At 44.1% G+C, this 22,277-nt stretch overlaps 1 protein-coding gene across 1 annotated transcript; it reads left to right on the forward strand.

The window, feature by feature from the left end:
• The first annotated feature begins 2,724 nt into the window (after positions 1-2,724).
• RPS4X (ribosomal protein S4 X-linked) lies at positions 2,725-7,433 on the forward strand. Its single transcript, XM_012435611.2, has 7 exons — positions 2,725-2,811; positions 3,717-3,794; positions 4,221-4,401; positions 4,927-5,024; positions 6,090-6,261; positions 6,656-6,813; positions 7,265-7,433. The coding sequence occupies exons 1-7, from the start codon at positions 2,809-2,811 to the stop codon at positions 7,364-7,366; spliced, it is 792 nt and encodes a 263-aa protein (XP_012291034.1). The 5' UTR covers positions 2,725-2,808; the 3' UTR covers positions 7,367-7,433.
• Positions 7,434-22,277: the final 14,844 nt, after the last annotated feature.

Consider the following 22,277-nt stretch of genomic DNA (forward strand, 5'->3'; position numbering starts at 1 on the left):
CACAGCCACAGATCTAGATCTCGGCCTCCTGTTTCTTGCTTGTATTGTTGACAGAGACCTGACCCATCTCCTCCAAGCCACTCACATTTCCTTCAAACCATTCTATGTGGAGGAGTTTGAGTTATCTTTTTAAAGCACAACACTGATTCTGTCCTCCTTAAAATCTTTCAACAGCTCTCTGTTGTCTACCCACAGGCTGAAGTCCAAGATCCTTAAGATTTAGCTGTCCTCTTTGTTACAACCCATCTCACCACCATTTTTTCTCTGATGAGTTTCTCCCAGCTTTCCCTCCCCACCTCCCTAGCTTGCTTCTCATATTATTATGTGTTCCCTGAGAGTAAGAACTAGATCTTAATCATCTCTGCATCCTCAGTTCATAATACAGAGCTTGACACAGAGTAAGCACTCAATAAGTGCTGGTTGAAGGAATACATTAATTCTGAGGAAATTATTCAACTGAAGGTAAAAGCTGTTCACTGTAGCAACATGCATTACAGAGAAAAAGTACAGAAAACTAAATGTCCAACAACAGAGAAATTTTATTAATTGTGGGACATCCACTTAATGGAATATAATACAGCTGTTAAAATAGTAATTATGAGGATTATGTAGCAACTTGGAAAGTGTTTCTAATATAATCAAAACAGAATAGAAAATGCTCTGTATGCTAGGACTAAAATTATGTAAAAGTATGCATGCACACAAACCGATCAGAAAGAACAGGAACAGGAACAAATGAATACAGATGATGTGTTTAGGGTGTTTGGGGCGGTGCAGTTTGCGATTTACTTAGCTCTTTCCAAATTCCCTTTATTGTTGTTAGAATGTCGTTTGTGCATAAATACAAATTGAGAGAGAGAAATATACTGAAAAAGATGCTTTGATTCCCTAAAGTCCTTTTACAACCCGTGGTATAAAAACATACAAACCACTCACCTAGGAGGCAAGAGACAAGCCCCCTCATCCCCTAACAGGCTGTGTGATCTTGATTAAGTGAGATCTGCAGCTCTAACCAGTTGTTTCTCCTATCGTCTCTAGCTGGAAAACACATGGTCATCCCCCGACTCCCACAGCAACTCCTCCACCATTTCTGTTAATTTTACCAGCATCTTCCCAGTGCTCTCAGATTAAAAACCTCAGAATCAACTTCCATTATCTCATCACCTTCACATTCTCTCTACTCCTCACCTCCAATTAATCCATCCTTTCCAATAATCACTTACAACATGCTTTATTGTGGATCGTACCCCAGTTTTAGACAAGGAGTAGTCCCTGCCCTTCTAGTTAATACTGTCTGCTTGAGAAGAGCCAACAATGTTTCCCTCTCTTGCTCTTCTGCTGACTCTGTTTATTCATTCAACAAGTATTTACCAAGTGCTGGACACAGTGCTGAGCTCTCTGTTAGGTGGCAAAGGGCCTGCCCAGATGAATTAGGGCAGGCTCGGTACTGGAGCTGCTCAGTAAAGTAGTCTTTGCTGCACAATGTGCTATGTGCCCTCACCAAGTTTGAACACAAACCTCTGGGGCAAAATCAGAGATTTACCCTGACTGAGGGGACCAGGAGCTCACAGAACCAGAGGGACTTGAGCTGCGCATTTTCAAGGCTGAGGAATGGGATTAGGTGGTACCCAGGAAAGGGTTTTGGCTGTTCATGGCAGTTCCAAGCTAAGGAATCAAGTCCACGAGCAATCTTGAAAGCTCTGACTCAGGCCAGGTGCAATGACTCAGGCCTGTAATCCCAGCAATTTGGGAGGTCAAGGTGGGCGCATCGCTTGAGTTCAGGAGTTCGAGACCAGCCTAGGCAACATGGCGAAACCCCCGTTCTCTAAAAATAATAATAAGTAAATAAATAATAAGTTAGTAGGGTGCAGTGGCGTGCACCTGTAGTCCCAGCTACTCGTGGGGGCTGAAGTGGGAAGATCGCTTGAGCCCGGGCTGTGGAGGCTGCAGTGAGCCATGCACTCCAGCCTGGTGACAGAGTGAGACCCTGTCTCAAACAAACAAAAAGAGCTGACTCCCTCGAACGAACTAGTTTGGCGGGGCTTAGGCTTTAAAGTTTGGGATTGGCGGGAGAGAGCAATGGAGCCAGGCAAAGTTCGGACCGGCTCCCTTAGGGCAAGAAACGGAGCGCCAAGGGCAGTTTCGAAGCCGGATCAGATCTACATTTTAGTTAGATATAACCAGATGATCTCTAATATCCTCTCTCTTCCCTGAGACTCTGTAAGTGCCGAATGCGTTGTACAGGAAGCAAGGGGGAGGATGTCAGGGTTCAAGCAGAGAAGTACGAGGCTTTAAAAACATTGTTGGTTCTTCCCAACTCAGTATGGGCTGCCTGGCTGGCTCGAGGGAACCCGGAAAAAGGGACAGACAAAATACGTTAAAGAAATAACATTAAATATTTATTAAAATGTATTCTATTGGTTATATAATCATCTGTACGTGAGACAGAAAGTAGGCTCACTTTGAACCCTCCTTGAGGGCAGGGATGTTGTCTAGTTCATTTTTGTAGTCCCAGCACCTAGCACAGATACAGACTCAGGCACACCCGAGGCGCTCAGCAAATATGGGAGGAGGAAGGTCGGAAAAAGCGGGGGGAGAAAATTGAGCTTTGGAAGCACCCTCCTTCCGCGGCGGTTCCCCAGCTCCGGACTTCCGACCTCCCACCAGCAGATGGCAAGAAAGAGTTCCGGCGCTCCAGGAAAGGGCTGAGCTGGGCGGAGCATCTCAGTATCCAGCGCGCGCAGGCTCCGGCCCCAATTTCTACGCTCACCGGAAGACGGAGGTTCTCTTTCCTTTCCTAACGCAGCCATGGTAAGCCGTTTGGTTAGCGAGCTCTTGGGACGTATCCGCCTCCATCCTCCCCGGGCTGGGGCTGCCCTATCGGGATTCCCACGGAGGATGGCCGGGCAGAGGCGAAGGGATCACGGCCTCCGTGGTAGGCCGGGACGGGTTCCAGGAAAAAGGGCGAATGCTGGCCTAGGATTGGGGAGGCGCAGATATGGTGCCGCTGTTGGGAAGGCCTCGGTCTCTGACCCGGCCACATATCCTGATCCCAGGTGAAGCTGCTTCTCCTCCCGGGCCGGATCCGCGGCCGAGCCCAGACCGCAGAGCCCGAGGCGGGTGGGTGCTGGGTCCGCCCGGCGGAGAAAGGCTTTCTTCGTTACTGTCTTTTTGGCACGGCCTGACTTTACCATGCGTGGCCGGTAAGCATCTGGACACAGCATCAAAAAGGCTTCCTTACTCTTTTTAAACTAAAATTGATACCAGCTTTTGGCTTTAGTGTACGAAGGCGCACACATGTGCGGATGTCAGAATAATCTTGTACCAGATGTGTCAAAAACAGATGGTAATACGATGAAAACTTTAGAAACACAAGTAGAATTCCGGGTCATTTCTGTTGCTGTGCATCCCCCTGGCCATTTCACTTGTATGGTGTCCTAGAAAGACCTAACCTCTGTAAGCAGACACAGTTTCAAGCAGTAACGTGAAAACACTAGCAAGAAACTTCCCTGTACAATCAGATGGCTTATTGCAGTTTAAGGGTCTCATGGTATTTGCTAAATAATTGTGTTTCTTCCTTTTTATCGGAACACTTATTTAAATATTGTCCACATTTTGATGAAGATGAAACTAAACAGAATTTTTAGAAGTTATGCATTCTGTTTTCTAAGCTGTTCTGAAACCTTATTAACAGCATTGCAATCTAAAACTTTCAGGCTCGTGGTCCCAAGAAGCATCTGAAGCGGGTGGCAGCTCCAAAGCATTGGATGCTGGATAAATTGACCGGTGTGTTTGTAAGTATCTTATATAAATATTTCTCTGTGGCCACTGTTTGTAATTGCCTCCCAGGACTCATTTGGGGACCAGGCTGGGGAGGAATATCTAGTCTTGGCTTCCTCTACTTTTCAAGAGCTGTACTATCTAGCTGTCCTCCACTTCCAGTCTATTTAATAATTTTGTGCCTCATTTATTTCACATATCAAATAGACACTTAAATGGACTCAGGATTCATGATCTTAATGATCCTGGTCCTCTGACAGGGAAGCTGCTGTAAAACTTTAAGGCGTGAAATAGTTTTGGAAGCTTTTTACACCTGTCTAAAAGCCCAAGTTGGGTGTAATGAACAGTCTTGGTGTTAAGTTAATGGATCTAGTGGACTAGGAAGTGGGTTTGTTTGCCTGAGTGAATCCCAACAGTGATTACCATTTTTAATGTTATAGGCTCCTCGTCCATCCACCGGTCCTCACAAGTTGAGAGAGTGTCTCCCCCTCATCATTTTCCTAAGGAACAGACTTAAGTATGCCCTGACAGGAGATGAAGTAAAGAAGATTTGCATGCAGCGGTTCATTAAGATTGATGGCAAGGTCCGAACTGATATAACCTACCCTGCTGGTTTCATGGGTAAGTGGAAGTTTTTTTCTTTTCTTGTTTTTTTTTGTTTTTTGTTTTTTGAGACAGCCTTACTCTGTCACCTAGGCTGGATTATAGTCCCGCAATCTCATTGCAGGCTCCACCTCCTGGGTTCAAGTGATTCTACTGCCTCAGCCTCCCAGGTAGCTGGGATTATAGGCGTGTGCTACCATGCCCAGTTAATTTTGTATTTTTAGTAGAGACAGGTTTCTCCATGTTGGTCAGGCTAGTCTTGAACTTTTGACCTCAGGTGATCCACCTGCCTCCACCTCCCAAAGTGCTGGGATTACAGGCATGAGCCACTGCACCTGGCCAAGTGGAAGTTTTAAATACCCTGGAGGTGCATATTGATGGGAGCCTTATGATATCCAAATACTGTCTTAATCATATCTCTCACCTTTGGTGTTAGAAGTGGGAAGCACATGGAGGTTCTTTTCATTTCTTACAGAGCTATGGTTGGTGCTTAGCATGAGGTAGTGGGAGTCACTGTAGTAATGAGTTACTGCTTGATTTCAGATGTCATCAGCATTGACAAGACGGGAGAGAATTTCCGTCTGATCTATGACACCAAGGGTCGCTTTGCTGTACATCGTATTACACCCGAGGAGGCCAAGGTGAGTGTGGCAGCCAAGCTGGATCTTTACTCATTGTAGTTACTTAGTCGTAAGGACCTGGTTTGAGTACGTGTGCTGTTTGCAATGAGGTGGGTATTGATTGCTTAAAATCTCATACCTGGAAATATCTAGCTAACAATTTGATTCTATTTTACGTGTAACTTTTTGTCATGTTATTAAGTCTGACTGATAGCTGTAGAGCAGTCTGTTGCTGGATACCTAAAATTGACCCCCATTTGAAGTTAACTTCCTCAGATTTTTCTTTTTTTTGTGGTAGAAATGAATTATAGTTGAACAGTGACTTCCTAGTGTCTCTTAGAGTCAAGGAGAATGATTTCTGGGAACTTGTTTATTGGGTACCTCAAGTACGCTATGTCTCCATTTGTGGGGGTAGCTTTACTTTGGGGAGGGGAAGGTGTCAATGGAGGAAACAGACAGTCCTTCAGGCACTAGTTTGAGGTTTAAAAAAGATTACAGTCTTTGATTATTTAATCCAGTTTGTTGTGATGGTTTTACACAAAAGTTTAGGGCTGTTTGGATTATTGGCTTAAATGAAGGTTAATTCAATTGACTGATGTGTCTCCTAATTTCCTTTTGCACAGCCTTGTTATCAGCAGGCTGGAGGGCATGTCTAGTGGTGTCTGTGATTATTTGATTTGCTTTAAGGATATCAGTGAGTAGAGATCCAAAATTGAAATGATATGTGAAATATTTGTTGATTGGATGAACTGGTAATGCAATTGATGTTTGTGAGACAAAACTCAGTCATGATGTACAGGGAGCCATTAAGATAAGAAAGTTGAACTGAAAGGAAGAATTCCCAGGGCCCCATGAGGCTTAAAGAGGCTTTGAAACTAGAGTGACATTTATATTGGAGGAGTGGAGGACAATGGTGGATGTTAGGAAGACTAGCCTAGAGCAGGGCTGCATGCAACATACACTTAAGGAGGGTGGAAAGAACAAGCAACACTACAATTGCAGTAGTTCAGGGAACCCGTGAGTCCTGTGTAGGGTTAAAAAGTACATGTGAGCTGGACTGACTGGCTAACCCTTGTATTTTTCTAGTACAAATTGTGCAAAGTACGAAAAATCTTTGTGGGCACAAAAGGAATCCCTCATCTGGTGACTCATGATGCTCGCACCATCCGCTACCCTGATCCCCTCATCAAGGTGAATGATACCATTCAGATTGATTTGGAGACTGGCAAGATTACTGATTTCATCAAGTTTGACACTGGTAAGCATCCTCTTTTAGGCCTAGATCATTATGAATTGCACAGGATTTGGGTGTGGGTGTCTTTATTAAAAACCATCTGTTCTGATCCTCCAGGTTTATTTATAGCCAGAGGCATAAATGCTCAGAATATTCATTTCTTTTTTAAATTATTTGGTTTTTTATAGAGGGGGGTATTACTATGTCCCAGACTGTTCTCAAACTGATTATAGGTGTAAGCCACCAAGCTCGGCCATAAAATTTCTTATGAGAGCCCTGGGAGTCCTAGCATGGGCAGCAGTTCCATATGAGGAAATTCAAATGGGGGGAAAGAGGAATAAGATTTGTTTTGGACCCATCTCTGAGCTGCTTGTCATGTGTTATACTGGGTTGAAGCAGATGATTTCTTCCTGCCTAGGTAACCTGTGTATGGTGACTGGGGGTGCTAACCTGGGAAGAATTGGTGTGATTACCAACAGAGAGAGGCACCCTGGATCTTTTGATGTGGTTCATGTGAAAGATGCCAATGGCAACAGCTTTGCCACTCGACTTTCCAATATTTTTGTTATTGGCAAGGTAAGTCTGGCTCTCTAGCTGGGGAAATACGTAAATGCAGATGGTGCTGGGATTGCAGCATCCACGCTCCTGGCTGGCTCTGCTGAACTTAGTGCAAAGCCTCTTCTGGGATAGGACTCACGCAGAGCTGGGCCGAGTCATAATGATTAGCCTTAGGTACTACTAAACTTTGACTCACTTGAATTAAATGTTGGGTGCCTGCTATGCACAATAAACTTCTAAGACATTAATTATGAAGGGCATGCACTGAGTTTCATAGGACAACCCCAGGAACCCAAGCAGTGGGTACTTTTGGTAACCAGCATCTGTGTCTTACAACTGCCTTAGCTGATGGCAAATGCTCTCACAAACAGGCTTCAGTTTTGTCAAATGAGGTGACAAATGTAGCATGTACTAAGCTACTAGGAGTTGGTGTGTGGTGGGTTTTGATTCTCCTTGTTTTCTTTTCCAGGGCAACAAAGCATGGATTTCTCTTCCCCGAGGAAAGGGTATCCGCCTCACCATTGCTGAAGAGAGAGACAAAAGACTGGCAGCCAAACAGAGCAGTGGGTGAAATGGTCCCTGGGTGATATGTTAGATCTTTATGCGTAATTAAAAGTTATGTGGCATGATTAATAGCATTTTGGTTTTGTGGGGTTTTTTAAAAATTCAGTTTCCTGCTCTTTTACTCCATTAACATGAACAGTGATTGAATTCTTAGGCAGGCTTAGGCAGTCTGTGTTATGGGCTGGGCTTGGTCAGTGGTGGGAAGTAGAAGATACCAGAGTTGGGAAAGAAGCAGCAACTAACTAAGGAGTAGAGAGAGCCACGAAAGCCCAGAGTGTTTATCTCCCCACTTGGCCAAGAACTTCTCTACCCAGTGGGTCCCTCTGTCCTTGTTAAGTTCCCTTGGCTTTTTAAAAATCTGACCTCATTTTCTTCTCTAGTTTTTATTGCATTGGCCCATCCACAAGCCTAGCTTGTCTGGTTTTCCCATTCCTATGCCCATCTTGCCAAATAGAGGATGAAAATCTCCAGCTGCCATTAAAGGTCATTATAAATTGGCTGTTGATGTTGCAAAGCAGTGCACTTCCTTGGACTTAGTGCCCCTGTTCATCTCCAGCTGCTACTGCAGTCCTCAACTCAGTTCCTTAGAGGACTTGGCAAAACAGAGATGTAGAACATAAACTTGTTCTTGCCCAAATGTGTGGGATCATGTCAGGTTTGCTTACCAGTCTCAGGAAGATGTACCCCTGCTTCATGGGGCCTGCTGTCACACACGTGTGTTTGACAATATTACAGGGTAATCGTTGTCAATAACCCTGCCTTGTGATTTCAATTTCTCCCACTCTCTTGTTCCTGTTACCCTATAAAGCATGTCTGCCTGCTAAAAACGAAAACCTCCCTCGCCACCTATAGCAGGGCTTTTCAACTTTGATACTATTGATGTTTGGGGCTAGATAATTTGTGGGTAGCTGTCCTGTTCATTGTGGGATGTTTAACAACATTTCTATCCTCTATCAACTAGATATCCACTCCCTGAGTTGTGATACCAAAAATCACTTCAGACATCACCAGATACTCTCTGGGAGGCAAGGTTGCCCTGTGTTAAGAGCTACTGCCTTGTATGTAGATGCTGCGTTTCACATCACTTTCATTTAGCCCCTTACATTTAATTTGCTGTAGACCACGCAAGCTTAATCATCCCACCATCCCAGGTTTAGGGGAGAAATCAGTTGTTTTGGATGTCTTTCTCTAGGATGTAATAAGCGTGTGAAGTCACTTGGCATATTTGGCTGGGACTGTTAAATGGTCACATTTCCCAGGTATATGGTTTAGCAATGGGTAAGAGGCCTACAGAGGCATTGTGGCTTGGGGCAGTATCTCTGCCCATGGCAGCATCCTGGGCTTTGAGTCAGCAGTCACAGACTACTCGGTCTTGCCAGAGAAAATCAGCTAAAGGAGGCACACCAAGGGTCCCTGAAGCCTAGATTTGGTCCCATAGGGTTTCTCTGCCATTCAAATTGCAGACTCTAAAGCATGATTGGCTGGGATCCTGTTAACTTTTTTTTTTTTTAGAGATAGGGTCTTGCTCTGTCACCCAGGCTGGAGTACAATGGTTCAGTCATAGCTCACTGCAGCCTTGAACTTTTGGGCTCAAGTGATCCTCCAGCCATAGCCTCCCAAGTAACTGAGACTATAGGCACACACCGTGATACCAAGGTAATTTGTTTTTGTAGAGAAGGTCTTGCTACATTGCCCAGGCCAGTCTTGAATTCCTGGGCTCAAGTGGTCCTCCTACCTTGCCCTCCCAAAGTGCTAGGATTATAGGTGTGAGCCACCATACCTGGGCCAGAAAAGGAATTTCTGCAGGAACTGGGCCCAGCTGAATCAGGGATGGGAAGGGTGTGTAAGTGGGCTTGCCAGATAATTTGCTTTAAGAATGGTTCTCTTGCCAAGAGAATGGAGCTCATCCTGGTAGCAAGTTTGGATGAGAGGTCAGGTCAGAAGTAACCTTATGGTGCCCTTCAGAAACAGGCAGGTGAGGCAGGGCTTGGCGGCTCACACCTATAATCCCAGCACTTTGGGAAGCCAAAGCAGCTGGATCAATTGAGCCCAGGAGTTTGAAACTAGCCTGGGTAACATGGTGAAAACTTGTCTACCAAAAGTTAGCCGGGTGTGGTATCATGCATCTGTGGTCCCAGCTATTTGGGAGGCTGAGGTGGGAAGATCTCTGGAGCCTGAGGAAGGGAGGTTGCAATGAGCCATGATCGTGCTACTGTATTCCAGCCTGGGTAACAGAGTGAGACCCTTCTTAAAGAACAGGCAGGTGAGACTATGAAAGGCCAGCAACCTGGATGCAGGATCCTAAATGCTAGTAGGCTCTTGGTGCTTCACTACTCAACATATCCTTGGCTATACTTTGCTTCTTTCTAGGTTTGTTCCAAAGTCTGCTCAGCAGATTATAGAAATGTGAATTTTAGCTCAGGGACCAAAGCAAATAGGAAAATGAGAAGCCTCAGAGTTTCTTCCAAATAAGATGGTTTCCTGGATGCTAATTGGTGAGCCATCCAGCACAAATGGAGAATTGGTATGTTCAGCTGTGGTCTCATATCATAGGGAGAGGTGGGTTTTTTTTTTTAATTTTTATTTTTTGGAGACAGGATCTCACTTTGTCAGCCAAACTGGAATGCTGTGGCACGATCATGGCTTACTGTAGTCTTGACTGCAATCTTCCCACCTCTGCTTTCTGAGTAGCTGGAACTACAGGAGCACACTACCATGGCTGGCTAATTTTTTGTTTTTTGTAGAGATGAGGGTCTTGTTGTGTCCAGGCTGGTCTCAAACTCCTGGGCTCAAGTGACCCTCTCAAAGTGCTGGGATTACAAGCGAGAACCACTGCACCCTAGCCTGGGAGATTGATTTTTAACATTTTAAACTTGTTTTGGATTTTTACTTGTTAAACTAGCACAGGGATTTTTTTTTTCCATTAGCAGCTTCCCATTGTGGGGAAGATTTCCATTCCATAATACCAGGCTAGTGGACTTAGCCCATGGAGCCTGAATCATCTAAATGAACTACAAATTTCCAAATAAAATGGCTTGTGTCTTTGTATGGCTTTTTAAGCCTTCCAATTTGATTCATATTCTTAGAGCTGGAGGAGGAAACCTTTGAGATCATCTCAGCAGGGAGGCAAACAGAAGTCCTGAGGTGAAACAGACTGAAGCCAGTGGAACGTCACCCAGTTTAGTTTACATCCCTGTGCCTCTAGCAGGCTAGGCCTACATCTGAGTCAGAGCGGCACAACACAGCACAGCTTTGAATAAGAATACAAACAACTAGGACTTATATAGTACTTTATAGTTTACAGAGCCATTTTGATTTTTTGATACCCAAATCCTGTATTTTCCCTAAACCAGATAAGAGAAGAGCAATACCTCTCTCCTTCCTGTTAGTCTGTTCATAGTGTCCCCATCAAACTCTAGCCAAAAGCTCTGGACATATCCTTGATTCCCGTCCTTTTCTCATACTCTGCATATAATTTTATCAGAAAATCCTGGTGATTCTACCTTCAAAATATGTCCAGAAACCATATTCAGTGATACTTAATTGCTCAATTTCGAACAATCATACAGCTTTTTACTGAGTCCTTATCTTTGAGGATACATACTGAAGGATTTGCAGAATAAATGACAATCTGAAATTTGCTTTAAAATAGTCTTAAGTCTGGGTGCAGTGGTTCATGCCTGTAATCCCAGCTCTTTGGGAGGCCAAGGTGGAAGGATCATTGAGGCCAGGAGTTTAAGACAAATCTGGGCAATGTAGAGAGACCCCCCCCCCATCTCTACAAAAGAAAACAAAATTAGCTGAGTGTGGTGGTTCTTGCCTATAGTTGCAGCTACTTGGGAGGCTGGGGTGGGAGGATGGCTTGAGCCCAGGAATTCGAGACTACAGTGAGCTATAATTGCCACTGCACTCCAGCCTAGCAACAGAGCAAGACCCTGTCTCAAAAAAAATAAAAATAATAAAAATTACTAATGTTGAAGGTAGATGATGGGTAGACGGGATTCATTACCCTCTCTACCTCTGTATATGTTTGAGATTTTTCATAATAAACATATAAAGGAACAAATAAGTAGCACAGTATATGCCCTCTTCCCAAATAATATCAGACCACTTATCACCTGCATCACTACCACCCTGGTCTGAGCCACCAACAACTCTGTTTTAATGTATTTTTTTTTAATTTTTACAATTGACAAAAATTAATCTTTATGACATCACATGATATTTTGATATATGTATACATTGTGGAATGGCTAAGAGCCACCAACTCTTGCCTGCATTCTAGATTATAGATAGCACCAACCCATAACGGGTCTCCTGGCTTCTATTCTTGACCCCTGCAGTCTCAACCCAGCTGCTGGGTGGGATCCTGTTTAAAGTAAAACAGATCAGGTCACTCCTCACTCAAGCCCCTAAATAAGCTCCCATCTATCTCAGACTAAAAGCCACAGTCTTGAGAACCCGCAAGGCCCTCGCAGTCTGGCCTCTCACCTCATCTACCCGCTCCCCATGAATTAGTCTGTTCCAGCCACACTGGCCTCCTTGCTGTTTCTTGAACATGAGAGGCATTCTCCTGCCTCAGTACCTTGTACTGATTCTTACTGTAGTTTATATTATAAACATGCTCAAATACCAGAAAACTTGAAACAGCAGTACAGTAATCTATATAGACATCAGCTGGAATCAATAATTGCTAATATTTTGCTGTATTTGCTTTATTTCCATACCTGTATATGTACACACACAAACACATCTATTTTTCTCAACACTTTGAAAGTAAATTGCAGCCAGGCATGGGGGTGGCTCATGCCTGAAATCCCAGGGGAAGCCAAGGCGGGAGGATCTCTTGAACCCAGAAGTTCAAGACCAGCTTGGGCAACATAGGGAGACCCCCATGTTGCCCATGGGGGAAATAAAAAAAATTAGCTGGTCACGATGGCACTGGCCTCTAGTCCCAGCTACACAGGAGGCTGAGGTGGGAGGATCACTTGAGCCCAGAAGGTGAAGGTTGCAGTAAGTCAAGATTATGCCACTGCACTCCAGCCTGGGTGATAGACTGAGACCGTCTCTCTGTGTGTGTGTGTGTGTGTGTGTGTGTGTGTGTGTGTGTGTGTGTGTGAGTTTTGCTCAGTTGTCCAGGCTGTAATGACTTGATCTCAGCTCACTGCAACCTCCACCCCCTGGGTTCAAGGGTTACTCCCACATCAACTTCCCGAGTAGCTGGGATTACAGGCATGAGCCACCACACCTAACAACTAACTTGTATTTTTGTAGAGACGGGGTTTCACCATGTTGGCCAGGCTGCTCTCGAACTCCTGACCTCCAGTGATCTGCCTACCTCGGCCTCCCCAAGTGCTGGAATTACAGGCATGAGCCACTGCACCCGGCCTCAAGATGTTTTTTTTAAAAGAAAGGGGCACATGTTCTCAGGACCTCCTGAGGGCTGTGTCATGGAAAAATAAAAAAAAATTTAAAAAGTACATTGCAGACATGACCTTGGGTTCCTGGTACCAAAAAGTGGCAAGTGCTGAGTCTGAGGGACTCTACCCAAGGAGTTGATTTCCATGTTCCCTTGAACATAAACTGGATATCCAAGAGTGATGCTATATTTTTAGGTAGGACTTTTCTCTCCTGAATTGGAAGTCTACTCATCTGCCCCAGGTTGTTTAACCTGGAAAATTATTCAAACACAAAGATCAATTCTAAAGCCCAAAGGGGCCGGGCATGGTGGCTCATGCCTGTAATCCCAGCACTTTGGGAGGTGGGCATATCACCTGAGGTCAGGAGTTCAAGACCAGTCTGGCCAGCATGGGGAAACCCCATCTCTATTAAAAATACAAAAATTAGCTGAGTATTGTGGTAGGCACCTGTGGTCCCAGCTACTCGGGAGGCTGAGGCACGAGAATAGCTTGAACCCAAGAGGTGGAGGTTGCACTGAGCCAAGATCATGCCACTGTACTCCAGGCTGGGTAACAGAGCAAGACTCCGTCTCAAAAATAAATAAAATATAAATTAAATTTTAAAATATTCTTTATTGTGAAGCCCATATAGCCAGTTGATTCTCACAGAATGCTTTTATTGACTTTTGCCAAACTATATCCATAGCCATCCTATGGTTATGGTTGCAATCGACAAAAGAATGTCAGCTCCCATGAGACTGTTGGTTGATATTTTTGTTTGCATTAACAAGTAAGACAAAAGTGAAACAGCAAAGACATATATGTTGGAACTTCAACTCATCTGTCAATCACGTGAGCAGCTTTGCTGACTTGGAGAATAGTTTTTGAATACTGAAAGAATATTTCCTTAATTTTTAACTTTTTTTTTTTTTTTGAGACGAAGTCTCGCATTGTCACCCAGGCTGGAGTGCAATGGTGCAATCTTGGCTCACTGCAACGTCCGCCTCCCAAGTTCACGTGATTCTCCTGCCTCAGCCTCCCAAGTAACTGGGATTACAGGCGCACACCACCACACCCGGCTAATTTTTGTATTTTTAGTTGAGACGGGGTTTCATTATGTTGGTCAGACTGGTCTTGAACTCCTGACCTCGTGATCCACCCGCCTCAGCCTCCCAAAGTGCTTGAATTACAGTGTGAGCCACTGAGCCCAGCTAATTTTTGACTTTTAAAAAAAATTTTTAGAGACGGGGTCTCACTCTGATTCCCAGGCAGGAGTGCACTGGCTATTCAAGGCACAATCACAGCACACTGCAGCCTTGAACTCCTGGGCTCAAGTGATCCTCCTGGGACTACAGGCACATGCCACCGCCCCAGCAGTTTTTCTGTACAATTCACAATGTAATGGCTATAGTGACAGCACAGTTTAACCTGCGTTTTTAAACATTTTCTCCATCACTTAACTCTAGACAGTCTCCAAAACAATTAACCAAGTTCTGATTTGTAGTGTTTGCCAATTTCCATGGCTGATTTGAGGCTACCAACATGATGTCACTAAACAAGGAGTTGGGAGGAGATGCACGTAGCACACCGTTACATAGTATTTCCACCATGCAGATACAACAGGTGTGAATAACTTCAAGGGCATCATAGAGAATAGTAAAATGTAGTAAAATAATTAGGAAGTGAAGAGTTTTTAGTATTTATTACTTTAAGTACAATTTACCTCATGTAAGTTTATTAAAATTTTTTAAGATATATATATATTATATTTGAATTTTTTGGCTGGGCATAGTGGCTTATGCCTATAATCCTAGCACTTTGGAAAGGCCATGGCAGAGGACTGCTTGAGCCCAGGAGTTTGAGACCAACCTGGGTAAGATGGCAAGACCCTACCTGTACAAAAAACAAAAAATTTTTTTTTCTTCAGACAGGGTCTCACTGCACTGCACTGATTTTAGCTCAATGCAGCCTTGACCTTCTGGGCTCAAGCAATCCTTCCACCTCAGCCTCCTGAGTAGCTGGGACTACAGGCACGCACTACTATGCCCAGCTAATTTTTTTTCTATTTTTTGTGGAGACAGGATTTTGCCATGTTGTGCAGGCTTGTCTCAAACTCCTGAGTTTAAGCAATCTGCCTGCCTCAGGCTCCCAAAATACTGGGATTACAGGTATGCAACACCACACCCGGCCAAAATGTTTTTTACAAATTAGCCAGGCATGGTGATGTGTGCCTATATTCCCAGCTATTTGGGAGGCTGAGGAGGGAGGATCCCTTGAGCTCAGGAGTTCAGGGTGGCAGTGAGCTATGATTGCACTACTGCACCCCTCTGTCTCTTAAAAAAAAGAAAAATCAAAGACAGGATCATGCTATGTTGCCTAGGCTGGTCTTGAACTCTTAGTCTCAAGTGTTTCTCTTGCATCAGCCTTCCAAGTAGCTAGGATTACAGGCCTGAGACACTATACCCAGCAAAAATATTTTTAATATTGATTTTTTTTCATTTTTAATGAATGCTGAGAAAATTGCTGAAAATTTAACAGTTGGCTCTTGGAAGCTGATAGGAGCTGGTTCCAGTTGGTATGAGACCTAGCAGGCTGCCCTGATTCTGGCAAGTGTGCCACCTCAGTGCCCCTCACATGCACAGTTCTTCATTCCCTCTGCTACCTCTGCCATGGGCTACTTTCTGTGCTCCTAGCCTAGTCCCTTTTCTGCAGACCACTGCCCACTCCCTTTTCAGCAGACCACTGCCCACTCCCTAGAGCTCACATTGATGTGTGTCACTTTCTCTTCAAAACCTCTTGTTCAAAAGCACTGCCAGTAGAGTCAAGTTCAAATTCCTTGGACTGTCCTTGCAAGGCCTTCCCAGTGTGGTGCTCGGATATTTTTTCAATAGAAAGACAACAGTAGCTTGCAATCCCAAGTCTCTGTCTACCACCACGACTTCTTTCTTAGACATCAGGCCCACATAGCTGCTCCCTGGGTGTCTCCTGTTGGATGGTCCCCTGATTTTCTTGTAGGCCCTCAAATTCGCCCTGTCCCCTTTTCTCTTCAGACTCTTTGGACACTGTTTCTTCTCATAGGAAGATTTTTCTTCCACTCTGAACCCCGCTTGTCCCCGCTCCACTAACTTTTTTCTGGCGGACTCTCATCCATCCTTCAGGTCTCAGCTGAAATATTGCTTCCCCTGGGAAACCTCTGGGAAGGTGAAGGACTCACACACACCATTTCCCTGTTTTTCCCATCATAGAATTTGCCACATTGCATTAAAATTGTCTATTTAATTGTCTGTCTCGCCAAGGAGATTGTGAGGTGCATAAGGCTCATCTTGTTCACCACTCTATCCCCAGCACCTAGCCCCGTTCACTGGCACACTGTGGGTGCTGAACAAATGAACAAATTAATGAGGTACATCCAGCAGTTCCCCTACAAACCCGCCCCCACATCTGTCTGGTTTTCTCACTGTTCCCCAAGCACACCTTGTACTTTCTCTCTTCTGAAAACAGAAACAAAAATCCATAGTTTTTGTTTGTGCTTAAGGGGACAAAGTCAGAAAATGTCACCTTCTGAAATTGGAACTAATAGAATCAACATTGAATAGATGAGATCAGCCATCTGCAAAATAATCCACTTTAAGGGTTGGTTTGTAAATATGATACCAATGAGATGAGGGTGCTTCTCAGGTCTCTATGGTGACCAGCATGTTGCTGCAGGCTGGGAATCTGCCAAACATAAAGAAAGTGATAATGTCAATCAATTGTAACCTGATTGCTAGAGATAATGCTGTATAAACAGGAGGGCCCTTGACGTCTGCATGAGGTCTTGACAAGAGTTGAGCCAAAGAGCAACACATTTATTGTGTCTGATCAACATTAAGTGCTACATGCAGACTTTTGCAGTTTACAAAGCTCATCTTTGCAGTGAATTTCCATGACCCTGAAAAGGTGGGCTTATTTGCCATTTTACTGGTGATTTTGGCGCTGGGAATCAACAAGTTGGACGTCAGCTCAGAGACCTAGTTAGAAAGTCGGTAATTACAAAGACGACAGACGGATAAATATATAATGAAGGGAAGAAACCAGCCTAAAAAGGCAGAGAATACTCAAAATCAGAATGCCTCTCCCTCTACAGGGGATCGCAATTCCTCATCAGTAACGGAACAAGGCTTAATAGATTACGAGTGTGTTCCAATAACAGAAGCAGGCTTCAAAACGTGGGTGATAAGAAACTTCTGTGAATTAAAAGAACTTGTTCTAACCCAATACAAAGAAACTAAGAACCTTGAAAAAAGGTTTGACGAAATGTTAACGAGAATGGACAATTTAGAGAAGAATATAAGTGAATTGATGGAGCTGAAAAACACAACACGAGAACTTCGCGAAGCATGCACAAGTTTAAACAGTCAAATTGATCAAGCAGAAGAAAGGATATCAGAAGTCGAGGACCAGCTCAGTGAAATGAAACGAGAAGACAAGAATGGAGAAAAAAGGATGAAAAGGAATGAGCAAAGTCTCCAGGAAATATGGGACTATGTGAAAAGACCTAATTTACATTTGATAGGTGTACCTGAATGTGATGAAGAGAATGAATCCAAGTTGGAAAATACTCTTCAGGATATCATTCAGGAAAACTTTCCCAACCTGGCAAGGCAGGGTAATATTCAACTCCGGGTAATATTCAACTCCAGGTAATACAGAGAACACCACAAAGATATTCTTCAAGAAGACCAACTCCAAGGCACATAATTGCCAGATTTATTAGGGTTGAAATGAAGGAGAAAATACTAAGGGCAGCCAGAGAGAAAGGTCAGGTTACCCATAAAGGGAAACCTATCAGACTTACAGCAGATCTCTCAGCAGAAACCCTGCAAGCCAGAAAAGAGTGGGGACCAATATTTAACATCCTTAAAGAAAAGAACTTTCAACCCAGAATTTCCTATCCAGCCAAACTAAGCTTTATAATCGAAGGAAAAATTAAATCTTTTGTGAACAAACAAGTACTTAGAGACTTCACCACCACCAGGCCTGCTTTACAAGAGCTTCTGAAAGAAGCACTATACATATAAAGGAACAACCAATATCAGCCTTTCCAAAAATATATCAAAAAGCAAAGAGCATTAACACAATGAAAAATTTACACTAACTAATGGGCAAAACAGCCAGCCAGCATCAAATGCCAGTATTAAACCTGTATATATATTCTAATTGGATAAAAAGCCAAAACCCATTGGTATGCTGCATCCAGACCCATCTCACATGCAACGATACACAAAGACTCAAAACAAAGAGAAGGAGGAAGATTTATCAACCAATCAGAGAGTAAAAATAAACAAATAAACAAAAAGCAGGAGATGCAATTCTCGCCTCTGATAAAGTAGACTTCAAAGCAACAAAGAGCAAAAGAGGCAAAGAAGGACATTACATAATGGCAAAAGGATCAATGTAACAAGAAGAGCTAACGATTTTATAGATCAACGAGACAGAAAATTAACAAGGATATCCAGGACTTGAACTCAGACCCGGAACAAGTAAACTTGATAAACATTTATAGAACTCTCCATTTCAAATACACAAAACATACATTACCACCTCACACCTATTCCAAAAGTGACTACATAATTGGAAGTAAATCACTCCTCAGTAATCGCATAGCATTTCATAGGTTTAAATGAAATATTGGTTGGCTGCTGGTTTGTTATTTTCTTCCCTTATTCCTTCCTGTCTACATCAAGTATAATTATCGGTATAAAAGAGGTTTTCAATACCCATTACTAAACTGCATTCTAGCCTGGGCAAGAAAGCAATACTCCCATTCTCTCTCTCTCTTTCTCTTCCTTTTTCTTCCTCTTCTTCATTTTTTTTTCTTTCTTTCTTTCTTTAAAAAAAAGAAAAGAAAAAGAAAAGGTGGGCTTATTTGCCATTTTACTGGTGAAGAAAAATGCCCACACCTTCACTAAGCCCACAGGGAGTAAGAAGGTTATGAACTCAAGGACAGAAATACTTCTAAGGCAGACACAGCAGTTTTTGGCTTTGAAGAGGTTTGGCTTGGGGCCTCGAACCCCCTTGAAGAGGGACAGGTTGGCATGGGGTGGGACGCTGAGGGCTGCCAGATTGGTCTCTTGTTCATTCGGAAAACATTTATTGAACCATGAGCACATGTCCAGCAGAGAACTAAGAGCTTGGAATACAGTAGTAAGACATAGAGCTCTTTGTCAAAGTGACGACCTAAGTCCAGGACTGTGATAAGTAAATAATCACAAATACGCTGTGATAGGTGGTCTGAGATGGGAAGCACGGGGTGCTCTGGGGGCCATAGAAGGGACACCTACACGGGTCTGGGGGGAGGGTCTGGGAAGGCTTCACAGAGGAATTGGTGCCTTGTGCTGACTTAGGCATCCAAAGGGACTTAGAGTGACAAAAGGGGGCTGGAGGAATCAGGATGGGGAGAGGAGGACTTTCCAGGGAGAGACGGCAGAAAATGAGAAAGCCTGGGAGTGAGTGTGTGACAAGTAAATGCAAGGGAAGAGGGGCGAGGGGGAGTTGTGAGAGGCGAGGCTGGAGAGATCATCACAAAATCCAAATCAATATCATAACCTCACAGTAATAACTTATAATACAACAAATCCATCATATTATTAATCATAATTAGTAATCATTAGTTGATTAAATCAATACTAAATTATATTACTGGTACTGACAACTTTATAATAACCAGGCCTAATTGGCAGCAAGTGATTAAAGTGCTTAGGTGCAGGGCACTGAGCTGAGCAGGTTACACACTCTCTCTCCTCTCACCCTCACAACAGCCCTACCAGGGAGGTACTGTTCTTCTCCCACTTTACATATAAGAAAGTTGAAGATTCAAGATGTTAAAAAGCATACCCAAAGTCACATTAACTATGAAATGGCTGGCCTGGCATTAGAATCGAGGATTATAGGGACTCCAGAACCCATCCTGTAAAATGATTTGCCTAATAGCACTAGGTCTCATTACACATGTAGAGGAATTTAGACTTAATCCTAAGAGAAATAAAGTCATCTATGAGTTTTGGACAGGGGGGTCAACACCCAGATTTTGCTTTAAAAAGCTCTCTGGCTGCCCGGTGAAAACAGCTGGTGGAAGAGGGGAGAATATAGGCAGAGAGGGCCGCGGAATGCCTTTTACTTCATCTCTCAGGTAGTGTGACTTGGCCTAGCGAGACATGGGGACATGGAGACGTGGGGACAGAAAGAAGGGATTCGCTTCATGCGATTTGTAGGGGGTAAAGTTGACAGGCCTTGGTGACTGATGAGACACGGAGAGTGAGGGCAAGGAAAACTTGAGGATGACTGCCTAAGTTCTGGCTTAAGCAAATGGATCAGTAAGTGACAGAGCCATTTATAGGAAAGAAGAATGTAAAAAGAGGAAGAGGTCCGGGGAAAGACACCCACCGAGTTCACACTGCAGGTGGAGGGCGAGGTACATACATGGAAGACACTAAGGAGGAGGGCCTTGGGAGGCAGTTGGAGAAATGGTTCTCAACCTCAGAGGAGAGGTCTGGACCAGGTATCAGGATAAAGAAGGTAACTGGAGCTCTGAAGAGATGAGGTCTCTCAGGCATGCCATGCCCCAGAGTGAGAAAGGCAAGGGCTGAGGATACCCTGATGCACACCGCTATTTGAGGGAGGACAGAGTGAAAGGGTCTGCAAAGGACCTGCTTGCCCCCATAGGAGAAGATAGCTGGCAGGCCCAACGGAGAGTTGAGACTTCAGCTCCTTGAACTGAAAGGTCCTTTGGAAATCATGTTGTTCAAACCTCTCATTTATAGATGCCTCTCCACGGAAGGACACAGGGCGGCACCATTGCCAATTTGAGCACTCTTGTATCTTGCAGCTAGGATGCAGGCTTGGGGCTGGGTCTCTAGCTGTGGGGAGGGCTACCCAAACAACCAATCCCACTCTCTTAACCCAGCCAGCCCCCATTGGAATGCAAGGCTCTTATATGTGTGGCAATAGTTTGATCTCACTGTTGAAGAGACACTACGTAGCATAGCAGTTAAGGATATGGCCTCTGGGCCAGGCACGGTGACTCATGCCTGTAATCCCAGCACTTTGGGAGGCTGAGGCAGGTGATCACTTCAGGTCAGGAGTTCAAGACTAGCCTGGCCAATATGGTGAAATCCTGTCTTTACTAAAAAATAAATAAATAAGTAAGCCAGGTGTGGTGGCAAGCACTTGTAATCCCAGCTATTCGGGAGGCTGAGGCAGGAGAATGGCTTGAACCTGGGAGGCGGAGGTTGCAGTGAGCCAAGATTGTGCCACTGCACTCCAGCCTGGGCGATAGAGCAAGACTCCATCCCAAAAAAAAGGAAAAAAAAAGGATATGGCTTCTGTGCCAGAGTACCTGTGTTCAAAACCCCCACCAACATTCACTAGCTGTGATGGTGGGGAAGTCAACTCGCCCCCTTGATTCTCAGCTTTTCCATCTGTAAAAGGGGATAATAATTGTACCAACATCATAGGGTTTGTTGTGAAGATAAAATGTATGACAGCTGGGCATGGTGGCTCACGCCTGTAATCCCAGCACTTTGGGAGGCCAAGGCAGGCAGATCACCTGAGGTCGGGAGACCAACCTGACTAACATGGAGAAACCCCGTCTCTACTAAAAATACAAACTTAGCCAGGAGTGGTGACGTATGCCTATAATCCCAGCTACTCGGGAGGCTGAGGCAGGAGAATTGCTTGAACCCAGGAGGCAGAGGTTGTGGTGAGCCGAGATCGCGCCATTGGACTCCAGCCTGGGCAACAAGAATTAAACTCTGTCTCAAAAATAAATAAATAAAAATTTAGAAAATGTATTAGAACACTCCCTGGCAAGTATTTATAGTAAACTCTAGGTCAGGCGCAGTGGCTCATGCCTGTAATCCTAGCACTTTGGGAGCCGAGGTGGGTGGATCACCTGAGGTCAGGAGTTTGTGACCAGCTTGACCAACATGGTGAAACCCCGTCTCTACTAAAAATATAAAAAATTATCCAGGCATGGTGGCGGGCGCCTGTAATCCCAGCTACTCGGGAGGCTGAGGCAGGAGAATTGCTTGAACCTGGGAGGCAGAGGTTGCAGTGAGCCAAGATCATGCCATTTGCACGCCAGCCTGGGCAACAAGAGCAAAACTCCGTCTCAAAAAAAAAAAAAAAAAAAAAAAAATAGTAAACTCTTTTGAGTGTTAGCTGATCCTGGCTGACAAGAATGTGTCTGGCTCATTACAGTTTCCAAGTCCATATTCTCTGGGGCATAACTGCTCACTAAAAATGCTTAGGGCATTCATAAAGCAGGGATGACAACAGAAGTGTTTTGGAAAATAATACGATAATTGAGATTTCAAAGAACTCCATCAAAGTAGTCATCACAGGAAAAGGCAGACTTTGGTTAGACTTTCTAACCCTTTTGTAAAAAAAATTTTTTTTAATTTTCTGGTGGGAACTAATAGAGTATTTCTTACCCTTTATACAGTTTGGTATAATTTATATTTTGAATCACGTAATGGT

This window comes from Aotus nancymaae, unplaced genomic scaffold (genome assembly GCF_030222135.1).
Source record: "Aotus nancymaae isolate 86718 unplaced genomic scaffold, 86718_ANA_hifiasm-v0.15.2.pri h1tg000081l, whole genome shotgun sequence".
Taxonomy (NCBI): Eukaryota; Metazoa; Chordata; class Mammalia; order Primates; family Aotidae; genus Aotus; species Aotus nancymaae.

What these genes read in the sequence shown, in the direction of transcription:
- RPS4X (XM_012435611.2), top strand. An exon ending in TTTCATCAAGTTTGACACTG is followed by an intron (nt 6,262 to 6,655) that starts GTAAGCATCCTC and finishes CTTCCTGCCTAG; the next exon opens with GTAACCTGTGTATGGTGACT. An exon ending in ATATTTTTGTTATTGGCAAG is followed by an intron (nt 6,814 to 7,264) that starts GTAAGTCTGGCT and finishes TTTCTTTTCCAG; the next exon opens with GGCAACAAAGCATGGATTTC.